This window comes from Bacillus rossius, unplaced genomic scaffold (assembly GCF_032445375.1).
Source record: "Bacillus rossius redtenbacheri isolate Brsri unplaced genomic scaffold, Brsri_v3 Brsri_v3_scf27, whole genome shotgun sequence".
Lineage (NCBI taxonomy): Eukaryota > Metazoa > Arthropoda > Insecta > Phasmatodea > Bacillidae > Bacillus > Bacillus rossius.
Genome location: NW_026962448.1, coordinates 235,872 through 257,701, shown reverse-complemented (window position 1 = coordinate 257,701; position 21,830 = coordinate 235,872). Strand labels below are relative to the sequence as shown.

General features: G+C 59.0%; 2 protein-coding genes across 2 annotated transcripts; both read left to right on the top strand.

The window, feature by feature from the left end:
* Positions 1-2,971: 2,971 nt before the first annotated feature.
* On the top strand, positions 2,972-5,293 carry LOC134543994 (rho GTPase-activating protein 17-like). The gene has a single exon (XM_063388438.1). The coding sequence runs from the start codon at positions 2,972-2,974 to the stop codon at positions 5,291-5,293; it is 2,322 nt and encodes a 773-aa protein (XP_063244508.1).
* On the top strand, positions 5,290-21,616 carry LOC134543993 (uncharacterized). Its single transcript, XM_063388437.1, has 3 exons — positions 5,290-7,934; positions 15,042-15,231; positions 18,336-21,616. Exons 1-3 carry the CDS (start codon positions 5,290-5,292, stop codon positions 20,949-20,951), a joined length of 5,451 nt encoding a protein of 1,816 aa, XP_063244507.1. The 3' UTR covers positions 20,952-21,616.
* Positions 21,617-21,830: the final 214 nt, after the last annotated feature.

The following is a 21,830-nucleotide window of genomic DNA, read 5'->3' as shown; positions in this document are numbered from 1 at the left end:
TTCAGGCGCAATGCGCGCAGCCTTAACCCGTTGGTCCGGTCTATTGGGGACTACGACGTTGCTGCGCCACACGCCCATCCCCGGTTGCGTGACATTCTTCGTGACGACCCACCCTAACTTTGACATTTTTACGTGCTGTGCGTCGTTTGACTCTGGCTGTCTTCGGTGTACTTTGTGTGCTTCGGTGTGTTTTTGTTTTCTTTTTCAGGGTTATTTTTGGACTTTAAATGCTTTATTGTGTCAGGGTGGTGTTTGTGTATCGTGTCTTGTTTGCTGTCTGTGTTTATTAAATTAGTGTTTTGTGTGCCTTCCCCCTCCCTCCTCGACCCACTTGGTTCTCTGTTAGGGTTCGGGGGGGGTGCTCTTGTTCAGCCTTATGCTGTAAATTTATTTTAGGGTACTGTTTCATTGAGTGACATCTTGCCTGCGCTGGGTGTCTTTTCATGTATTTGCTTTGCGCCACGCTTCTCGTGGGTGCCTTTTGGCTTCCTTCTGGCCCTTTCTTGTAGGGGATTTAATTGTTATTGCTTTCCCCCTTCGTTTGCTGGTATGCTGCCATTTATGATACCACTTTGCTTTAAATGTTCTTAATTATTTTTCCTATATTTTTGCAACCAACATGGCTGCCTTTTAGCTTTTCCTTTGGGATCTTTTATTTGCCTCTCTAGGCATTCTTTTTGCGATGTTTTTATTCGTCGCTTTCTTTTGTTGCCGCGGCCCGCGAGTGTTCGGGTCGCCTTTTTTTTCCTCTCTCTTTTGGCCTCGGTGGCGTTTCGCCACCCATTCTTCGCTTTTTGTTTTCTTTGCCTCGTGGGGGTTTTCGGGGTTTTTATTCCCCGCCCTCCTTCTCGTTAGCTGTTTTGGGGCTTCTCCTGTTTCTGGTCATTTTTCCTTTCCCCTTTTTCAATTTGTTTTGGGGTTTTTCGTGTTTTTCCCCACTTATTTTTACCGACTTGTTTTCTTTCGTTCTTTTTGTGTATTTTTTATTTAAATTTGTTTTCATGTAGGAGCCTGCGGCTGAGGCATGTAATTGTATCTTTTTGTTTGTAAACCGACCAAGGTGTATTTTAATTTTCTGTTAATAAATGTTATGAACTTGAACTTGAACTTGCACTTCGGTTGAGCTGACCTCTGCGATTACCCCAAATGTGGGTAACTCGGGCGCGTAATTTTTGGTAGTCGGGACTGCGTTCGCGCTGTCCCGGTGAAAAAATTTCAACTTAGTAGTTGTGAAGTAGTGTTAAGAATTATGTACAGTGAAGTGTAATTTTTTTTTTTTTTTTCATCTGTGTATGGTATGTAATGCATTCGTAGGTCTCAAGTTTACGGTGCCTTGGCGAACAACCCCACCGTCTTGAAAGTGCGGAAGGAAGGTACGTAATTGTGCATGGTAATAGTTGAAAAAAGAAAAAAAAAATTCCCATGAACGATACTTGTCCAATTCGATTTTTCAGATTTCCCCCTCCCCGCCTCACCCCCGGGCCCAGTGGTTTAACGGTAACCGGCCCAGTGTGTAAACACTGGGCACAACAAAAAATTGTTTAAAGACTCATCAAATGTTAAAAGGCGAAAGATTTATGCGTTTGAAGGGAAACCAGAGCACGGTTGAAACTTTGAAAATCCGGACTATATAGGAAAAATGTGCGGACCACCACTAATGGTGAAAATAGCGTACGGTCGTGCAGCCTGAAGCCGCGAATCGTCCGAAAATCGCCTCGTGGGACACGGCACTCGATATTTCGTGAAACCCTAGGTATGTTGCTAATGGAAAAAAGTTCCCCTCTCGACTGTGCCGTGGTGCCCGCCTTTTTGCCGAGGCGGACGCGACGACCCGAGTGCCGCCACGCGGCAAACGGTGTAACCAAGTGCCGCCACGCGGCAAACGGGGTAACCAAATGCACGCGGCGGTCGACCGTCGCCGTGGGTACAGAAACAAAGGAAACGAGGTGCGAGTAGAAACGGGCAGTTGTAGGAAGAAATTGTATTTGCATTGTTGGTGTGTACTGTCATGTAGTGTGATGAACTGGCACGGGAGTGTTATGTCTGGGGAAAGAGCTGTTTCGGAGGTAGAAGTACATAACCTCAAAACACGTTGATGAGGTGGTCCGAGCTCCAAGTGAAATAGAAAAGCGAAACACTGCGCAGCATACTTACCTGGCGTAGTGGCTACCGTTGCGGCCAAATACCCAGGATCAGCGGTTGAGCATGATATTCAAAGAGACTAAGTGAGGGCCTAAGTAAGTACAGCTTTGTTCAGGGGAACGCATAGGTTCCAAACTTCCTCCCATTTCTTACACACTTTGCCGATTACCGTTAATTCTCTTCAAGTTCAGTCTTTCACCACCGCGCGGCAGCACTTTCTTCGTATTGTGCTGCCGCCTGTCGGCGCTGCGCAGAACTTCTTGCTCACCACCTGCTGTTCATCATGCGCCGATGTCGGCGCTTCCCGGACTTCATGCCTGCTGCTCCTTGAATGCTTCTTTTATTTCCATCTGCTGTTTCTCCATCCTGGTCGTGCTGCATGTCTGCGCGCGGCCAGCTTTTTCTTTCACCTGCTGCTTCACATCGTTTTTCGTGCTCAACTGCTGCTTTGTGTTTTTGGTCGCGCGACTCGCTCGTGCGCGCGCTTTCTTTGTTGCTGATTGCCACCTAGTGGCGCTTTTTGGTACTAGCTGCGGTTTAATGGTAACCAGTTTGGTGCGTAAACTTGACGTTTTCTGTTTTGTCATTGTTGTTGTTTGCTGCCTGGTGGCGATTTTGTCAACTTCTTGCGGTTTACTGGTAACATGTTTTGTGCGTAAAATAGTGATTTCTGGTTTTGTTCTTGCTGCTGTCTGTTCTGTTGTGGGGTATATTTTTGAACTTTGCTGCTCTGTTTTCTCCTGCTTTTCGTGTCTTTTTGTCTGTTTTGTGCCGTGTGCACTTGCTTTTTTCGTAATTTTGCTGACTTTGTATTTTTGTGTCTCTCATCATGGCTGATCGTTCTTCGAGTTCTCGCCCGCCTGTTGGTCGGTCAATTGACCCTCGCATCCGCAAGACCTACCTGAAATGTTCGCCCGACGCAGCTGGTCAGAGGCGCACGCTGACGCGGCCGCGCAGCACTGCCCCTCCGCGGCGCGCTTCTGTGTCCAGCTCGAGGCCTGATGTTCCTGTGGTGCTAGCTGTCCCCCCTTCTGTCGCCCGTGTTGCCGCTCCTTCCAGTTACGCTGGTCCTGCTGCCACGACTGCGCTGACCGTGCTGGCGTCACTCACCACCACCACGACCACGACTACCACCTGTTCGTCGCCGCTGTCTGCTTCGCGGGTCACGGCGGCGCTCTTGCCCATGTCTGAAGAGCTGTGGACTCTGACGGCGGGCAACCTGTCTGACTCTGACTCTTCGCAGCACTCAGGGCAGCGGACCCCCAGCTCTGCAGGCCGCTCTTCGCCCTCCGGCTCGCAGCACAGTCAGGCTGATGTGCTGCTGTCGCAGGCTATTGGCCCTCTTCATCGCCCCGCTGCGGTGCCGCCCCCTGCTGCGGCCTCTCCTCCGCCTGCGGCGCTGAGCTATTCGCCTGGTCCTGTGCTGCCCCAGGGGTTCCTCGCGGGCATTCCGCGAGCTGAGCACGCCGTGGTGGACGTGTCTGACTTCGGCCTCACCCCGCCTGCTGCGCCCATTGTCACGCTGGCTGCTCCAGTGCCTCGTCCTGAGCCTTCTGCGTCGCCGGCAGCTTCCGCGGCTAGTGCTGCTCCTTCAGTGGTGCTCAGCTCTACTCCCGCCTCTGAGGCCGACTCGGACGCCGGACGCGTCCGTCTGGGCAAGCGGCGCACGGAGCCCGCCCCTGCCAAATTTTCCTGGGCTGAGGACCCCATTGTCGAGTCGCTGCCTCTCGCCGCGGCTGCTGCGCCGCCGTCCAGCCCGCCTAGTGACCCGCCTCCGAAGATGCAGCGCGGCAAGGTCGGTCCCCGGCACCACGCCAAGAATTCCGGTCGCAGTGCCTCGCCGCCCCTCATGGCGCCGCCTCCTCCTGTGTCGGACCGTGCCACGCCGTCTTCTGCACCTGCCGCTGGTGGGGCCGGCCGCAGTTCGAGTCGCTCGTCTTCTCGCTCCTCTTCCGTTCGCGGCCGCCGTCACCAGTCTTCGCCCCGTGGTCGTGGGCCCCTGCACTCCTCCCAGGAGGCTGGCCCCTCGACTCGAGCGCCTGCGCCGCTCTCGTCTGCGCCCATGCCGGACTCTGCTGCTCCTGGGTCCCGGCAGTCAGCCAAGTCCAAGAAGCCGCCTTTGATTGTGTGCCGTGGTGGGCTCTCCCCGTCTGCGCTCAAGGACATGGCGTCGTTGCGCGCGCAGTTCACCGCTGACTTCAAGGCGACGCATTACGCGGGTTCCTCGACGTTCCAAATGGCGAACAAGGATGATCACTTCCGCATGTGCCAACACTTGCGTGCTCTGGGCAAGCGCTTTCACACCTGGACTTGCGCCGAAGATCGCAATGCCCGTGTCATCCTCCGTCGGCTGCACATTGATACGCCCACCGAGGATATTTCGGACGCTTTGAATGAGCGCGACATCCCGCACCACACGGTGGTCCGCCTGCAGTCGCGCCAGGAATTTCCTGAGCCACTGCCTCTGTTCCTGGTTGTGCTGCAGGGCATGGGCCCGCTCCACAAGGCCCTCCAACTTACCAACCTGTGTGGAGTCGGCGTCACTGTGGAACCGTTCCGTGGGGGTGGTCGCCTCGTACAATGTTTTCGGTGCCAGCACTTTGGCCACACAACCCACGGCTGTGATGAGGCCCTGCGCTGCGTGCGCTGCGGTGACGCACATGCTTCCCGGGACTGTCAGCGCCCTGCTTCCGAGCCCGCGACGTGCTGCAACTGTGGCGGAGACCATCCGGCCAACTACTCCAAATGCCCTCACCGCCTCCGCAAGCTGGCGTCTCTGGAACAGCGGAAGGAACAGCAGCAGGCCCGCCGTCCCGCGCAGGCGCCTCCCCCCTCTACCTTTAGTGGTGGCCGTCGTGTCGCGGGCACCTCTTTCGCTGCGGCTGTCTCGGGGCCCCCGCCTACTTCTTCTGCCCACCGGCCCACTCCTGCGGAGGATCCGCCTACTGCTGACGTCCTGCGGGAGCTGCTCGACATGCTCCGCAGCTTGGATGTCTGCTCTTGGCTCCGCAAGCTCGCCGCTCACGTCCGCTCCTTTCTCCAGGCGCCCACCTTGTCTGCGAAGTTTGAGGTCTTGCTGCTGGCGTCCGCCGATCTGCTTGCTGCGTCGTCTGGTGCTGCCGCTCCTCCCGCTGCTTCTGCTCGCCGATGACTGCGCCCGTCGTGACGTGGAACGCCCGCTCGCTGTGCCTTCGTGCTGCCGATTTTTCCGACCTTCTTCGTGTCCACCGCCCGGCCATTGTTGGTGTCACAGAGACTTGGCTTACCGATGGCGTCCGTTTCCAGGTCCCTGGTTACGCCGTCCATCGTGCCGACCGTGCGTCCGGCCTTCGTGGGGGCGTTGCGATCTTTGTCCGTTCGGATCTCCGGCACCATCGTCGCGCGCTGCCCCAGCTGACGAACTTGGAGGCTGTCGCCGTGAAGATCACGGGGGTCGCCCAGCCGTTTACGTTTTGCTCTGTTTACTCGGCACCGCATAAGGCCTTTCCCGTGCTGGCCTTCACCACCTTGCTGCGTCTGGACAGGCACTGCGTCATCGCGGGCGACTACAATTGTCGGCATGTTCACTGGGGCTGCGCCACCACCGACTTTCGTGGCCGTGGTCTCTACAGGCTGGTGCGCGAGGCTGGTCTGTCGCTGGTTGCTCCGTCGTCCCCCACGTACTTCCCGACGCGGGCGGCTCAACGCCCGTCTGTCCTGGACTTTTTTCTGTCCACTGGTGTGCCTGTGCTCAACGTCGCGACTCGTCTCGCCCTCGACTCTGACCACCTGCCCGTCTTTGGTGAGCTCCAGCTCGAGTGCGACTTTGGCGGCGTACAGGAGCGCCTCGATTTTCGGCGGGCTGATTGGCCGGCTTATCGCCGTTGTCTGGACTCGCACCTTGACCTGACTGCGGTCCCTCGCACTCCTCAAGATCTCGACGAGACTGCCACGTCCTTTGCGGCTCTCCTGACCATGGCTGCTGCTGAGGCTGTTCCGGTCTGCCGTGCTCCCCGCTCCGGCCCGCCGATGCCGCGCGAGCTCCGCCGCCTTCTTACACTGCGCAACCGCGCTCGCGGCCGCTGGCAGCGCCAACGTGGTGATCGCCTCCTCGCTGAGTACCACGCGCTCAAGTCTGAGGTCCGCCGTGCGGTTGCCGCTTGGCAGGCGCAGGTGCAGCTCGCCCGCATTCAGGCCCTTTCGCTGACTCGTGGCACCGTGTGGACGTTCCTGCGGAAGCTGCGTGCGACTCGCACCACGGTGCCGCCTCTTTGCGTGGATGGCGCCCTGTTGGAAGACCCCGCCACCAAAGCTGCTGCCCTGGCCGCTAGGTTTCACGAGACATTCCAGCCGCATGCTTCTTCTGCTCTCCGTGCTGCGCCGCAGCTCGCTGCCTCCGCCCCTGTGGACGAAGACCCGTTCCGCGGCTACTTGCTGGCCACACCGCGGGAGGTGCGACGCGCCATCGGCAGCTTACGAAGCCGTGTCGCCCCTGGTCTTGATGGCGTTCAGGCTCCACTGCTGCACCATCTGTCGCGAAGGGGCCTCGTGTACTTCACGCAGCTCTTAAACGCCATCCTTCTCCTCCAGCACTATCCGACCCCCTGGAAGACAGCGGTGGTGGTGCCCGTTCCGAAGAAGGGGCAGGATGTACGGCTGCTCACCGGCCACCGGCCTATCTCCTTGCTGTCGGTGCTCTCAAAGGTGGCGGAGAAGATCTTGCTCGCTCGCCTGCGTCTCCTTGTTGACCGTCTGGATTTACTGCCGCCTACGCAGTTTGGCTTTCGGAAACGTCATTCGGCTCTCCACTCCTTGGCGGTCGTCGTGGATGACATCACCCGAGCCTTCAACAGCCACGAACACTCGGTCTTGGTCCTGTTGGACTTGTCTCGTGCTTTTGACTGCATCAGTCACTCGCTCCTCCTGGCCAAGCTCCGCACCTTTGGTTTTCCGGAGCGCTTCCTTGCCACCTTGTGTAGTTTCCTCTCCGGCCGCACTTTCCGGGTGCGCGTGGACTCTGCCTTGTCCGCGCCGCTCTCCGTTGATGCCGGCGTGCCACAAGGAGCTTTGCTGAGTCCGCTGCTGTTCGCCTTGTTTGTTGCTGACATTCCGGTGCTGCCTGCTGCCAAGACCTTGCAGTACGCGGATGACACCGCCCTTCTGCTCACTGGTCCGGATGCACTCCTGCTGGGTGCTCGTGCGCAGACCTGCCTTCGGTCGATCGCCACTTACCTGCAGTCGTGGGGCCTCCTGCCGAACCCGCAGAAGACGAAAGCCATCTTCTTCTCCAAGCGCCGCAGTCGCCCGCCACCTCCGCTGACACTGCTGGGCACCGTCCTCCCGTGGACGCGGTCTGCGCTGTACTTGGGGCTGCACCTGGACTCGTCGCTCACCTGGAACGAACACGTCTCGCACATGGCCGGCCGCGCTCGCACGGCCATGCAGGCTCTCCGGCCCGTCCTCTCGCCGCGCAGTACTCTGCCTCTGGACATGCGGGTCCGCCTCTGGCAGGCGCTTGTGCTGCCCATCCTGCTCTACGGTTGCGTGGTGTGGGCGTACGTGCCACCTTTCACCTTTCGGCCGATCCGCTCCACGTACCATTGGTGCCTGCGGTATCTGCTCGCCACACCTCATCGGACAGCCGTCACCCGCCTGTACGACCTTGCTGGCGTCGCTCCGCCCGACGAAGTTGTTCGCCGTCTGGCCTCCGCTTTCTTCCGCCGTGCTGCCCGGCACCTGAACCCGGCCATCAACTCCCTGGCGGACTACGACCCCACTGTGGCCCACCCTCACCGTCGCATCAGGGACTTTGTGTTGGCCGAGCCGCCCTAATGTTGATGTTTCGCACTTTGCGGACTTCTTTCACTGTTAATGTACCTGTTCTTGTCTCTTTTGTATCGTGTATTTGCTTTTACCGTTTGTTCACTTGTTTATTGTTCACTTTGCCTGCTATGTAATTGTTCATGTTCACTGTTAATTTACTTGTTTCTGTACGCTAATCGGCTTGTTATTTAACCACTTTGATGTCTATATTTAATCATGTACTCTAGGTTTTTTCATATGTATATATTTTTTCCTAGTCATTAATTGTACTTGCTGCTGTGTATTAATTATCATTAGCTGTTAAGTTTATTATTATTTAGATTTATGTAAGCGCGCAAAAGCGCAGGGTCGCTGGGACGCGCGGTTCCCTTCGGCAGCCGGGTGTATTGATGTATACCATGTACCTAGCATGTAAGGAGGAAAAAAAAAAAAAAAAAAAAAAAAAAAAAAAAAAAAAAAAAAAAAAAAAAAAAAAAAAAAACTTGCACTTCGGTTGAGCTGACCTCTGCGATTACCCCAAATGTGGGTAACTCGGGCGCGTAATTTTTGGTAGTCGGGACTGCGTTCGCGCTGTCCCGGTGAAAAAATTTCAACTTAGTAGTTGTGAAGTAGTGTTAAGAATTATGTACAGTGAAGTGTAATTTTTTTTTTTTTTTTCATCTGTGTATGGTATGTAATGCATTCGTAGGTCTCAAGTTTACGGTGCCTTGGCGAACAACCCCACCGTCTTGAAAGTGCGGAAGGAAGGTACGTAATTGTGCATGGTAATAGTTGAAAAAAGAAAAAAAAAATTCCCATGAACGATACTTGTCCAATTCGATTTTTCAGATTTCCCCCTCCCCGCCTCACCCCCGGGCCCAGTGGTTTAACGGTAACCGGCCCAGTGTGTAAACACTGGGCACAACAAAAAATTGTTTAAAGACTCATCAAATGTTCCCCTCCACGGAAATCTTTAGTTTTTTTTTTTTTTTTTTTTTTTTTTTTTTTTTTTTTTTTTTTTTTTTTTTTAATAAGTGGGGCCCCTAGGGGCCCACACACAAAAACATCATTTAATACATAAAGATACATACAAGGCAGTGGACAAGAACACTGTACAGAACATAAACACAAAGATGAAGAACATGACGATGCTGCTGGACCCCGCCAACACGGAGGTTCTTGAAGGTCCCGGCTACTTGTTGGGTGGAGGGGGGGTGAGGGACTGCTGGGGGTGAAGAGATGCTGATCCAGGAGCCGCGCAGCTGATGGAGGCCGCGCGGAGAAAACGGCGATGCTGATGACGATGGGAAGAAGACGGAGTGGCGATGTAGATGGTGAACTATGGTGGCGGGTCCGCGGAGGCTACCGGTGGACGTGGAGGTCTACGCCGTCATCTACCGGGCCCACCGGCCGCCGGGACGTCGTCAGCGTCGTCGTCGGAGTCGTCGCGTAAGTGGTCAGTCGAAAAGAGCGGTCGTCGTGGGTGGGGTGCAGGAGGCAGCGGCTCCGCAAGTTGAAGGATGAGGGGGTTGTCGCTGCGTCGGCATCGGCGTAGGAAGTAAGTTGTCATGGAGCGAAGGAGAGGGTGAAGGTGGGGCAGGCCGGAGTCTGCCAGGAGAGTCAGCCTGGAGGTGGCGCGGGGGAGTCCGAGAAGGAGACGAATCCCCAGGAAGTAGGTGCGGGTAATGGGGCGAAGGTTGAAACGGGATGAATGAACCCACACGGGGGATGCGTAGGTGAAGCGTGGGATGACGTAGGAATGAAATGCGGTGATGCGAACCGGGAGGGGGGTGCCAGATGAGGGTCGCAGTATCGGTGCCAGCTGCGCCAAGACCGCCCTGGATTGAGTCTTCATGGAAGCAAGGTGCGGGATGAAAGTGAAGGTACTGTCCAGGGTCACCCCCAGATAGCGGACCTCGGGTGACCAGGGGATGGCAGTGCTGGAAACTCGTGGGGGGTGGTCCTGGCGTGGGTGGATGCGTGAGAAGAGAATGGATTGGGTCTTCGAGCAGTTCAGCCCGATGCCGTGCGCGAGGAACTGAGTAGAGAGTGATGTGAGCCCGCGGCTCAGGCGGTCGCCGAGCATCCGCTCGGAGACGGAGGAAGCGAGGAGGCAAGTGTCATCGGCGTACTGAACCAGGTGAGTGCCAGGTGGTGGTTGCAGGTCGGCGATGTGAAGGGTGAAGAGAAGGGGTGAAAGGATGGCGCCCTGGGGGACGCCGGCCATGATGTGACGGGGGTCGGAGAGTTCGCCCTCCACCCGAACCCGGAAGGTACGACCCCCCAGGAACGAGCAGATGAGGCGTATGAGATGAGGTGGAAGGTCGGTGGCGGAGAGACGGTGAATGAGTTGTGAATGGGGCACGGAATCAAATGCCCGGGCAAGGTCCAGAAGCACCATGCCCGTGTGTTGGCGCCGTGCGAAACCTTGAACAGCCAGCACCTCCACACGGGCGATGGCGTGGGAGGTGGAGTGACGTTTGCGGAAACCGAACTGGTGATGGGGGAGAAGATGCAAGAGGTTGACGTGAAGGAGAAGGCGTGTGAGAATGGTCCGCTCTGCGACCTTAGAGATGATGGGTAGAAGAGAAATGGGGCGGTACGATGATGGTAGGGAAGGGGGCTTCCCGGGTTTGGGTATGGGTGAGACAATGGCCACTTTCCAAGGGGTGGGGAAATGACAGAGAAGGAACATCGCGTTGATGATGCGGGTAAGGAAGACCGTCGCCTTCCGAGGAAGAGCACGGAGGACGGGTGCAGGCAGAGAGTCGGAACCGGGGGCAGAAGGGGGCTTGAGACGGAGGAGGAGTGTGCGCACCTCCGATGGCGTGGCGAGAGGGAATGGCAGAGAGTCCGGAAGAACGGGCAGAGTGACGTGATGTGCGAGGGGGGGGGGGTGTGTCCCCGTCGTCCGAAGACTCGGAGGAGAGGGTGGGGGGGTCAGCGGAGGCAAACGTGGTCGCGAGGTAGGCAGCGACCGCCTCCGATCGCTCAGGGGCAGTCTCCGCCACCCCGGCCGGGTGGGTGAGTGGGGGAATAGTGGTGGGGACCGATCGGAGGCGCCGGACGTAGGTCCACAGAGAGCCGGATGCAGAGGCGAGGGAGCCGAGACGCCGGGTCTCCAAATGCGCCTTCCACGCCGCGACCATCCGGCGGCACCGGCCCCGCAGCAGGAGGAACACCATCCGTGTCAACGGGGACCGGTTGGCCTGCCACAGGCCGCGGAAGCGGTCGCGCAGGACCACGGCGTCACGCAGGTAAGGCGGGAAGGGGGTGATGCGGGTACTTGGAGTGGCCAGCGGAATGTGAGCGGAGGCGGCCGCAGAGACGGCCCGGGTGAATGACACGACGTTGGCGTCGAGACGGTCGGGGGTGTCGAAGGGGAGGGTGAGGTCGAGTGATGATGAGAGGGTGGTCTGGAACCCATTCCAGTCGGCGTTGCGGAAGTCGAAGCGGGGAAGGTGCGGGTTGGAATGGGGGTAGAAGTGAAGGGAGCCGAGGACGGGCAGGTGATCCGAGGCCCCGGCGGTGAGCGTGGTGAGACCAGAGATGATGGGGAGCGGTGTGGTGAGGGCGAGGTCGATGATACTGGGATGACGGTGGTGCTGAGCGGGGAAGAATGTGGGGGTGGCGGGGGCGCAGATGGAGAGGTTAGTACGCCGGAGGAGCTGACGGAGGGAGCTGCCTCGGCGGTTGGCCGCGACGCAGCCCCAGTAGGGATGGGTGGCGTTGAAGTCCCCGGCCAGCACGACATGGGCATCGAGCCGACCGAGGGCGACAACGGCGGCAGAGGGGAAGGCAAATTGGGGTGGGAGATACACGGAGACTAGAGTCAGGGAGTAGGGCTGTCCGAACAGGCGCACGGCCACAGCCTCAGTCGCGGGTGAAGGTGGAATGTGTCGGCGGTGATGGGTGAAGGTGTCGCGCAACAGGAGTGCCACCCCACCCCCCCGACCATCACGGTCGGAGCGGTGGACGGCATATCCCGGGACGCGGAGGGGTACAGCGGGGGTCAGCCAGGTCTCTGATAGGAACACGACATCGGGTGAGTGCTCGTCGACGAGGTGAAGGAAGTCGAGAAGCTTAGGGAGCAAAGAAAAGGCGTTCCAGACTAGGAGCTTAAGGGGCGGCGGGGGATCCATCGAAGAGACCCAGAAGCGCTTGGAGGAGCACCTCGAATCTCTCCGAAGGGGACTTGGCATGGGACAGGGCGGTCAGGGTGCGGCGAATGAAGGGAAAGTACTGCCGAAACAGCTGGATGAGGTCACGTATGATCGCGGTGAATGAAGTGTCGTCAGCGTCCGGTCGGTGAGATGAGGGGTCCTGAGGTGCAGATGGAGATGGCCCGTCGCGGGAGGGGAACAGGGTGGCGGCGGCGGAACCGCGCCGAGTCCAGGCGTTGGAGGTGACGGCGGGAAAGGCACGAGCGTCGGTCAAGTTTGGCGGTCGCGGTCGCGGTGCCGGGGTGGCCTCAGGCTGTTGTCGGGGGGGGTGGCGTCTGAGGTAGGCCTGGTTCACCCGGCAGTCCATGGAAGTCGCGAAGTGCGCCTCGCCGCAATTGACGCACTTCGGAGTCGTCGAAGTGCACTCGCGGGACCGGTGGGGCCCGGCACACTTGAAACAGGCCACCGGCCTCTCGCAGCGTGTGGATGGGTGGCCGGCCTGCTGGCACCGGTAACACTGCGGGACCCGCCCGCTGCCACGATAGCGTTCGACGGAGACCACCCAGCAGCCCAGGGAGCGTAGAGCCAGGAAGGGAGCTGCCTCCCCCAGGTGGTGAGTATTAACCAGGAACGGACGGGTCGTGGCGGTGTCGGTGACGCGGAGCGGAGTGACGGAAGCAACGGGTAGGTCCAGGTCGAGGAGGGCGGCGTGCACCTCCTCGGGGGTAGTGGTGAGTGGGAGACGCTTCAGGACGAGTCGGTCCCCCTTCTCGTCCTGTCGCAGGTGCGTGAAAGGCTGATGGCCGAGCTGGGTGAGGTGGTTGTATAGGAAGGTGTGATCAGCGGCGTTAGAAGTGTAAAAGGAGGTGCGGCCGTCGACGGAGGTGATGGATAGCTTGCCAGAAAGGAGCGACTGAAACGATTGGGCCAGGGTGAAGGGGCTGGTGGTGATGGGGAGGCGGCAGCCGATGGGCGGCATGCGGGTAGGCTTGACGGTGGCGGCGGCGGAGGCAGATGCGGGGGCGGCAGCAGGTTGGGTGGGAGGCCGGGTGCGGGGTCCAGGTGCAGATGCGGAGGTGGATGGTCGAGGCGACGGCTGACGAGCAGCGGAGGTCGATGGCTGAGTCGCGGCGGTCGTAGTCGGTCGGGGGGTGGTGCGGCGGGTGAGGTGTGAGATGCGGGATGACGTGGATGGTGCAGGTGACGAGTCCCGGGACGAGGTCCCCTCCTCGCCGGCGGAGTCGAGCTCGAGGGCGCCAAACCGGTTGGAGATGGAGGTGCGGTCCTCGGCGCGCCCCATCCTCGGCCGCTTCACCGTCCGGCGGGGGAGGCTGAAGCCGGTGTCCATCGGCACGTCCCGGGGGGCCGCAGGCTCGACAGGGATGAGTGGCAGTGAGGGGGAAGGCGCTGAGAATGGTGAGGAGATGGGGTGAGAAGCAGAGGGGGTGAAAGTGCAAACTGTCGTGGTCGTCATGGTGGTGGTCGTGGTGGTGAGGGTTGCTGCCATGGTGACGTCCGGGGTGAAGGGGGTGTCGGAGCAGAAGCCAGGTGGCACCATCTGGTGATGCTTGGACTCCGACACCTTCGTGCAGCGCTCCTGGGTGCGGATCCCGGTCCGGCTGGGGGTGGGGGGCGGCGAGCATCCCTCTGCTCCAGCATCGCCCGAGGCACCCGTCCGGTCTCGGTGGCCACCAGGAGGCCTGGTGTAGTCCCTCAATGGCGGTTGGAGTCGGCCCTCAAAGTCGGAGTCCCCCAGGGGCGGGTCCTCCCCGGACCCCCCCTCGGCCATGCCGACGAGAAACAATCAAGTCGGCAGGCCAAGAGCCACACCTGGGAGGAACTACTCTTCTCGGCCACCTGGTGACAGCCCCAGGAAGCAGCAGCAGCAGTCAGCAGTCAGTTAAAGGTGGAAGAAGATGGAGTGAATATAATAGGAGTGATGCTGAGTAGAACTTGTAAATAAAAATAAAATAATAATTAGTGGAACCCGAGGGTTGAATTTATTTCTGCAGAGTCCCCCCAGCAATGCCCAGGGGGGGACCCTGTTGCTTGCTGCTGAGAGTTACCAGATCCGGATATGCACCCAGCAGCAAGTCTTCGCACCAGAAACGACTGGTCGGATTATAAAAGCACGCGAGGAAAACTCGAATTAACTAAGGAAATCCCTGCAAACCACTCAGAGTAGCACCTAAGAGCAGTTTGAAGGGAAACCAGAGCACGGTTGAAACTTTGAAAATCCGGACTATATAGGAAAAATGTGCGGACCACCACTAATGGTGAAAATAGCGTACGGTCGTGCAGCCTGAAGCCGCGAATCGTCCGAAAATCGCCTCGTGGGACACGGCACTCGATATTTCGTGAAACCCTAGGTATGTTGCTAATGGAAAAAAGTTCCCCTCTCGACTGTGCCGTGGTGCCCGCCTTTTTGCCGAGGCGGACGCGACGACCCGAGTGCCGCCACGCGGCAAACGGTGTAACCAAGTGCCGCCACGCGGCAAACGGGGTAACCAAATGCACGCGGCGGTCGACCGTCGCCGTGGGTACAGAAACAAAGGAAACGAGGTGCGAGTAGAAACGGGCAGTTGTAGGAAGAAATTGTATTTGCATTGTTGGTGTGTACTGTCATGTAGTGTGATGAACTGGCACGGGAGTGTTATGTCTGGGGAAAGAGCTGTTTCGGAGGTAGAAGTACATAACCTCAAAACACGTTGATGAGGTGGTCCGAGCTCCAAGTGAAATAGAAAAGCGAAACACTGCGCAGCATACTTACCTGGCGTAGGGGCTACCCTGTGTGCGGGTCGTTTTGAGTGTGCTTACGCGCGTAGTTGTGCTCTTTTCGCTGAATTTCGGTTTTCCCCCCCTCCCCGCTTCACCCCCGGGTCCATCGGTTTTGCTGTAACCCCGCGAGTGTGTAAATTCCTGGTCGTGTGCGCGTGCGTCGGTGCTGCCGCCTAGCGGCGGCAGTCAGAAGCTGCTGGAGTTGCGGTGCCTGGTGCTGCTCCTGGTGGCGGGATCTACAAGCTGCTGGCCTGCGCGGGACTTCGCCGAGCGCCGCCTGGATGGTGCTGCCCCTGGTGGCGGCCTGCGCAACTCCGTGCTGCCCGCGCCCTGTGTCGTCATCGCAGGCGATCGTCTGCTGAATAATGTGAGCCCGACCCATATTTCACGCCCGATTCCGATCTGTTTCATTTCCCTTATTTTCTGGTTTATTTTTATGCTACTTGTGGTTCCACATTCTTTCCTTGCTGGTTCTATTAATTTTCTGCGCATTCATTTACCGTTTTTGCTGTTCTTGCTTGCTGCTCCCTGCGACGAGTCCGTGTGTCATGGCCGCCTGGTCTCTCGTTTCGTTCTTATAAATTTTGCTTGGCCGCTTCGTGCGTTTATGTTTGCACTCTTAATTACTGCTGTGCTTATTTCTGTTTTTCTATTTGCAGAATATTTCTTGGCCCTTGCTCTGTGTCGCGCGCGCGGTTTCTTTGCATTTTCTGTGTTCGTGATTTTTTCGTTTTGCTGTCTGCGACCTCGTGGCATTTTTGTGGTCGTCATTTCGTGTATATTTGCTTTGTACTTTCGTGTTTCGGCCCTGTATTTTTCTTGCTTTCTGTTTTTGTGCTTGGGCCTCGTGTACTTAGCGGTTTTGCGTGTTTTTTGTTGCCGTTTTGTTTATTTCGTATTTTTGTGGTTCGTGTTTCCTGTTTGTGGTAATTGTCTCGCTGGCCATCTTGTCTTCTTCGGCTTGCCTGGTGGGTGGCCTTCGGCAGTCCAGCATACAGCCAGCACTTGTTTTCGGTTGCTGTTAATGGCCGCCTTCGCGGCGAACAATCGATCCTTGTTGGCCTCGTTAATTGGAGCGCGGCATACTTGCGATCATTTTCTTGCATTTAATTTTCTGTTTCTGCGGGCGAGTTCTTTTGTGTGTTCTTTTTGCTGTTCCTTTGTTTCATTAATTTCTTCTCATTATGGCGAGTGAACCTTCTTGCACGAACATTACCTGTACGTCGGATACCGATGTTTACGAACATTATTATATCTCTGAGGGTCTTGCCCAGCCTGCGCGTTCTGGGGCTCTTTCCCAGCCTTCTGTTTGTGTGGCTGTCAGCGCGGTGGCGCCTGGCTGCATTGTGTCGCCTGTGATGTCCTCCTCGCAGCCTGAGCGGATTGCGCGGCCTTTGTCTCGGCAACTGGCGCGTGTTGATGGTGCTGGTGGCGCCGGCCCCCGGCCTGGGGCTGGGGCGCGGCGCTCCCTCAGTCTTGATCGGCGGGCGGATGGCCCCCGTACGCGTACCCAGTCCTCGTACGTTGGATCCAAGCAGCCTGGGGGGAGTGGCGTGCCGCCGCCGCCTGTGGCAGATCCCTACGCGGCCCGGCGGCCCAGCCTGACGCCGCCAGCTGTTTCGGAGGTGGCCCAGCCCCCGGTTGAGTCGCGCCAGCTGTCTGAGGCGGATGCTGCTGTTCCTGCTGCGGTGGGGCTGCCGGTGGTCTCCCTCCGGTGTGCCACTACCACCGCCACCACCTCCAGTGTGACGACGACCAGCCGGACCACTGCTGCTGGAGGACATGTCCTTGCTGTGCCCGACTATTCACTGCGGTATCGTGGCATGGTGGGCGATTCCGCTGCGCCTGCTGACACCGTGGTGCCTGCGGCAGCGGCTGGCGCGCCTGCGCCGCCCGTCTCGTCGGGTGCTGGGGAACCTGTGTCTGTTTATTCAGGTCCCCCATTGGTGGTGCCCCGTCCGAAGCCCCAGGTGGTGGCTCCGGGCGTCCAGGAGCCGGTGCAGCTGGGCAAGAGAAAGCGCGTTGCGGCCCAGGGAGATTCTTTGCTGTCCCCTGACTCGGAGCGTGAGGAGCCTGGCGGTGGTTCTGGTGGGCCTTTGCCTCCCCGGGCCATGCCGCCGCCCCGTGGGAAGCGCCCCAAGGCTGGGGGTGCCCGCGGCCGGTCTTCTCGGCTGTCGCAGACCTCCAGTGGATTGTCTACCTCTCGTGACGATCTTTCAGATATCTCGGCTGTTGCTGGCCCCAGCTCTGGCCGCCAGGCGCGTCCGCCTGTGCCCAGTGTGCCCTCGCCCCGGCCGGCGGTGTCCTCTGCTGGTGGTGCGCCGGCCCCTGCGCCGCCTCTTACTGGACGGAAGTCCTGGCCGCCTGTCATCGTGTGCCAGGGCGGTCTTTCGCCCACTGCGCTGAGAGACTTGCGGGATCTGCGGCCGCATTTCACCGCTGACTTTGAGGCCAAGAGTTTTGCTCGTACGTCCACGTTTCAGATGCGCAACAAGGCGGACTTCGAGAAGATGCGCACCATTCTGCGGGAACGTGGCATGGCGTTCCACACCTGGGCCAGTCAGGAGGACAGGAATGCTCGGGTGGTGATCCGGAACCTCCACCTGGACACCCCGGTGGAGCTCATCTCCGAGTTCCTGACGGAGCAGGGCATTGCCCACAGCAAGGTGGTGCGTATGGGCAGCAGGGGGCCCCAGCCCACGCCGTGGCCGCTCTTTCTCGTGGTGCTGGACGGCGTGACGCAGAAGGCGCAGGCTCTCCAGCTGAAGCACCTGGGCCACGTTGCGGTCAAGGTGGAGCTGTACCGTGGCAGCCTCCGGGCTGTCCAATGTTATCGGTGCCAGGAGTTCGGCCATTCCAGCCACAACTGTGACAACCCTGCAGTGTGTGTGCGCTGTGGGGGGGCCCACCGGTCCACCGAATGCTCTCTTGATCCTGCCTCTCCGCCCAGGTGTGCGCTGTGTGGCCTGGATCACCCGGCCAACTTCTCAGGCTGTCCTTCTCGGTTGGCGTACGAGGAGCGTCAGGCGCGCCGCCGCAGGCCTCCAGCCCGGGGCCCTGGCGGGTTTGATGCGACCCAGGGCAGTCAGTTTCCAGGTCTGCCGGCCTCTCGTCGTGATGGAGTGGACTACGCGGGGGCGGTTGCGGGCACTTCCCGCGGCCGGCCTGCTGCTGGCGGTGCTGATGCGCCCCCCGAGGGCGGGCGCGGCCTGGCTGCTGACGTGCAGGAGATCATCCGCCTGCTGAAGGACCTGCGCCTCTCGTCCTGGTTGCAGTGCATCCGGCGCACGCTTGTTGCCCTGGCGCGTGCCCCCACTCTCCTGGAGAAGGGCGAGGTGCTGCTGTCTGCTCTGCTGCGGCTCTTCGGCGATGACGCTGCTGGGCCCGGGCAGGCTGTGCCCGCCGCTGGTGCTGCCTCTAATGACTAGCCTGCTTCTGTGGAATGCCCGGTCTGTCCGTTATCATTCCCAGGAGCTGGCCGACATCCTTCACCGCTGGACGCCCGACCTGGTGCTGCTCACCGAGACCTGGCTCAAGCCGCACTTGGCGCTTGACGTCCCGGGCTACGTGTGCCACCGGGCTGACCGCCATGCTGGGCCGCGGGGCGGGGTTGCTGTGCTGGTGCGGTGCCACATCCCCCACTACCGCCGTGCTGTTCCTGCGCTGGCCGCGGCGGAGGCGGTGGCTGTTCGGCTGACGTCCACGCGCCCGGCCCTCACGGTGGCGGCCGTCTACCTGCAGCCTAATCGGGTGCTGCCCGCGGCGGACCTGCTGCTGCTGGCCCGGCTGGATGGTGCTGTCCTGCTGGCTGGCGATTTTAACTGCCGCCATACTCGCTGGGGCTGCGCCGCCGACACCTTCCGTGGCCGCGCCCTCTTGCGGTTCACCGCAGCGTGCGACCTCACCATCCATGCGCCTCCTTCGCCTACTTACTGTCCTACCCGGGCTAACCAGCGCCCTTCTGTTCTGGATTTGTGCCTGACCACCCAACGGCTCACCGTCGTTTCCTTGGCCGTCCTCTCTGACCTCGCCTCGGATCACTTACCGGTGGTCGGTGTTCTCCAGGGTCTTCTGGCTGCTGGCCCTCCTCTGCGGCGGCGCGACTACCAGCGGGCGGATTGGCCGGCCTTTCGGAGGCACCTGGATGACCAGCTGGACCTGGGGCTGACGGTGGCGACCCCTGAGGACCTGGATGACGTGGTGGAGCGGTTCGCTGCCGCCATTGGCTGTGCGGAGCGTGCGGCCATCCCGTTGCGGCCTGTGCGCCCGGGGGGCAAGCCTTTGCCACCACCCCTGCGTGCGCTGATCCGGATGCGGAATGCTGCCCGGCGTTGCTGGCAGCGCCTGCGCCACCCCCAGGCGCTGGAGGAATACCGGTACTACAAGGGCCGCTGCCGCCGTGCCGTTACCGACTGGCAGGCCTCTCAGCACCTTCTGGCCTTGCAGTCTTTATCGGCGCAGACGGGCTCGGTGTGGGGCTACGTCCGGGGCCTGCGCTCCCGTGCCGCTGGTGTCCCGCCGCTACAGTCTGGTCAGCGCTTCCTGGATGACCCCCGGGATAAAGCGGAGCTGTTGGCGGGCCACTTCGAGTCCACCTTCGTGCCGCACGCTGTCCCGGCGGCTGGGCCGACCGCTGCCGCCTTCCGGGATCTGCCGCCGCTGCCGCTCCCGGCCGCCGTGGGCTCCCTGCTGGTCACGCCTCGTGAGGTGGAGCGTGCCGTGGGCCGGCTGAAGCTGGGGAAGGCTCCTGGCCCTGATGGTGTGCGCCCCGTTTTGGTGAAATCCCTCTCCCGGAAGGCGCTTATTTATTTCACCAAGCTGTGCAACTTCAGTCTTCTTCTGGCGCACTTTCCTCTGCCGTGGCGTCATGCTGTGATCGTCCCGGTCCCCAAGACACACCCTGCCTCTCCAGATGTTGCCCAGTACCGGCCTATCTCTCTGCTGTCTTGCCTCTCCAAGGTGTTCGAACGCATGCTTCTTGGTCGCCTGGGGCTGCATCTAGCGGTCCATGGTTCCCTGCCTGATTTCCAGTTTGGGTTCCGCCGGCACTTGTCGGCCCTCCATGCTGTTGCGTACGTGTCCGACCTGATTACGGCCGGCTTCAACCGGCGGGCGCATTCCATCCTCGTGCTGCTGGACTTGAAGCGCGCCTTCGACTCGGTCCACCATGCCGCTTTGGTGCACAAGCTGCGGCAGACGGAGCTCAGTCCTCATCTGCTGAATCTCCTACAGAGTTTCCTCGCTGACCGCACGTTTGCTGTCCGAGTTGATGGCGCGCTCTCCGGGATTCATCGGGTGGCTGCTGGAGTGCCGCAGGGGGCGATCCTGAGTCCTACGCTGTTCGCTGTGTTCCTGGCGGACATGGCGCCCCCGCCTGGGGCTACTTTGGCGCTCTACGCAGACGACACGGCGGTCCTGGTGACCGGCGACGATGCGCAGGTGCTGCAAGCGCAGGCGCAGGTGGCGTTGCGTCATTTGAGCGGCTACATGGCCTCCTGGGGTATCTTACCCAATCCTGCGAAGACCCAGGTGCTCTTCTGCACCAAGCGCCGCCGGCGGCCCCCGGCCCCACTGGTGCTCCTGGGCGTCTTGCTGCCGTACTTGCCTGCCGTGAAGTACCTGGGGGTGTTGCTGGACGCCACCTTCACCTGGCAGCCCCACATCACGGCGGCGGTTCGGAAGACCCGGATTCTGCACAGGACGTTGCGGCCGGTGCTGGGGGCGCGGAGTGGCGTGCCTCAGCCGACGCGGCTGTTGGTGTACAAGACCTACATCCTGCCGGTCTTGCTGTACGCATCGGTGGTTTGGGCGACGCTCCCCCGGACTTGCTGGCGCCCCATCAATTCGGTGCTGCACGCTGGCCTGCGTCTGGTGCTCGGGTACCCGCTGTGGACGCCCGTGGAATTGTTGTACCGCCTCTCTGGACTCCGGCGGCCGGTGGAGATGGTTGCTGCCTTCGCCCAGCGGTTCTTCCGACGCAACGAGCGCAGCCTCAACCCGTTGGTGCGGTCCATCGGTGACTACGACGTTGCGGAGCCCCATGCGCATCCTCGGATACGAGACTTTCTTCGTGCCGATCCCCCCTAACTTTGACATTTTTACGTGCTGTGCGTCGTTTGTCTCTTGCGGTCTTTGGTGTGCCTTGTGTGCTTCGGTGTGTTTGTGTTTTTCTTTTTCAGGTTATTTTGGACTGTAATTGATTACTTGTGTCAGGGTGATGATTGTATATTAGTGTCTTGTTTGCTGTTTGTGTTTATTAAATGAGTGTTTTGTGTGCCTTCCCCCTCCCTCCTAGGCCCACTTGGTTCTTTGTTAGGGTTCGGGGGGGTGCTCTTGTTCAGCCTTCTGCTGTAATTTATTTATTTAGGGTTCTGTGTCCTTGTTTAACTTCTTGCCTGCGCTGGGTGTATTTTGTGCTTTTGTTCTGCGCCACGCTTTTCGTGGGTGCCTCCTGGCCTCTTTCTGGCCTTTTTATTGTTGGGGCTTTAGTTTTTAAACGGATCCCCCATTAGTTTGCTGTTTCTGCTATCACTTGTGCTTATTATATATTTTTAATTATTTCACTGTTTCTGAGACCAATGTGGCTGCCTTCCTTTAATTTAGGGATTTTTTATTCGCCTCACTAGGCATTCTTTTTGCGATGTTTTTAATCGTCGCTTTCTTTTGTTGCCGCGACCCGCGAGTGTTCGGGTCGCCTCTTTTCCTCCTTTTTATGGTTTCGGTGGCATATTGCCGCCCATGCATAGTTTTCGTTTTTTTGTCTCGTGGTTGTTTTTGGGGTTTTTACTCCCCGCTTTTCGTCTCGCTAGCCGTTTAGGGGCTTCTCCTGTTGCCTGTTCTTGCTTCCTTTTTCCTTTTTCAATTTGTTTCGGGGTTTTTCGTGTTTTTCCCCCAATTTGTTTTCGACTTGTTTTCTGCCTTTCTTTTTCAGTGTTTTTCTTTTCAATTTGTTTTCATGTAAGAGCC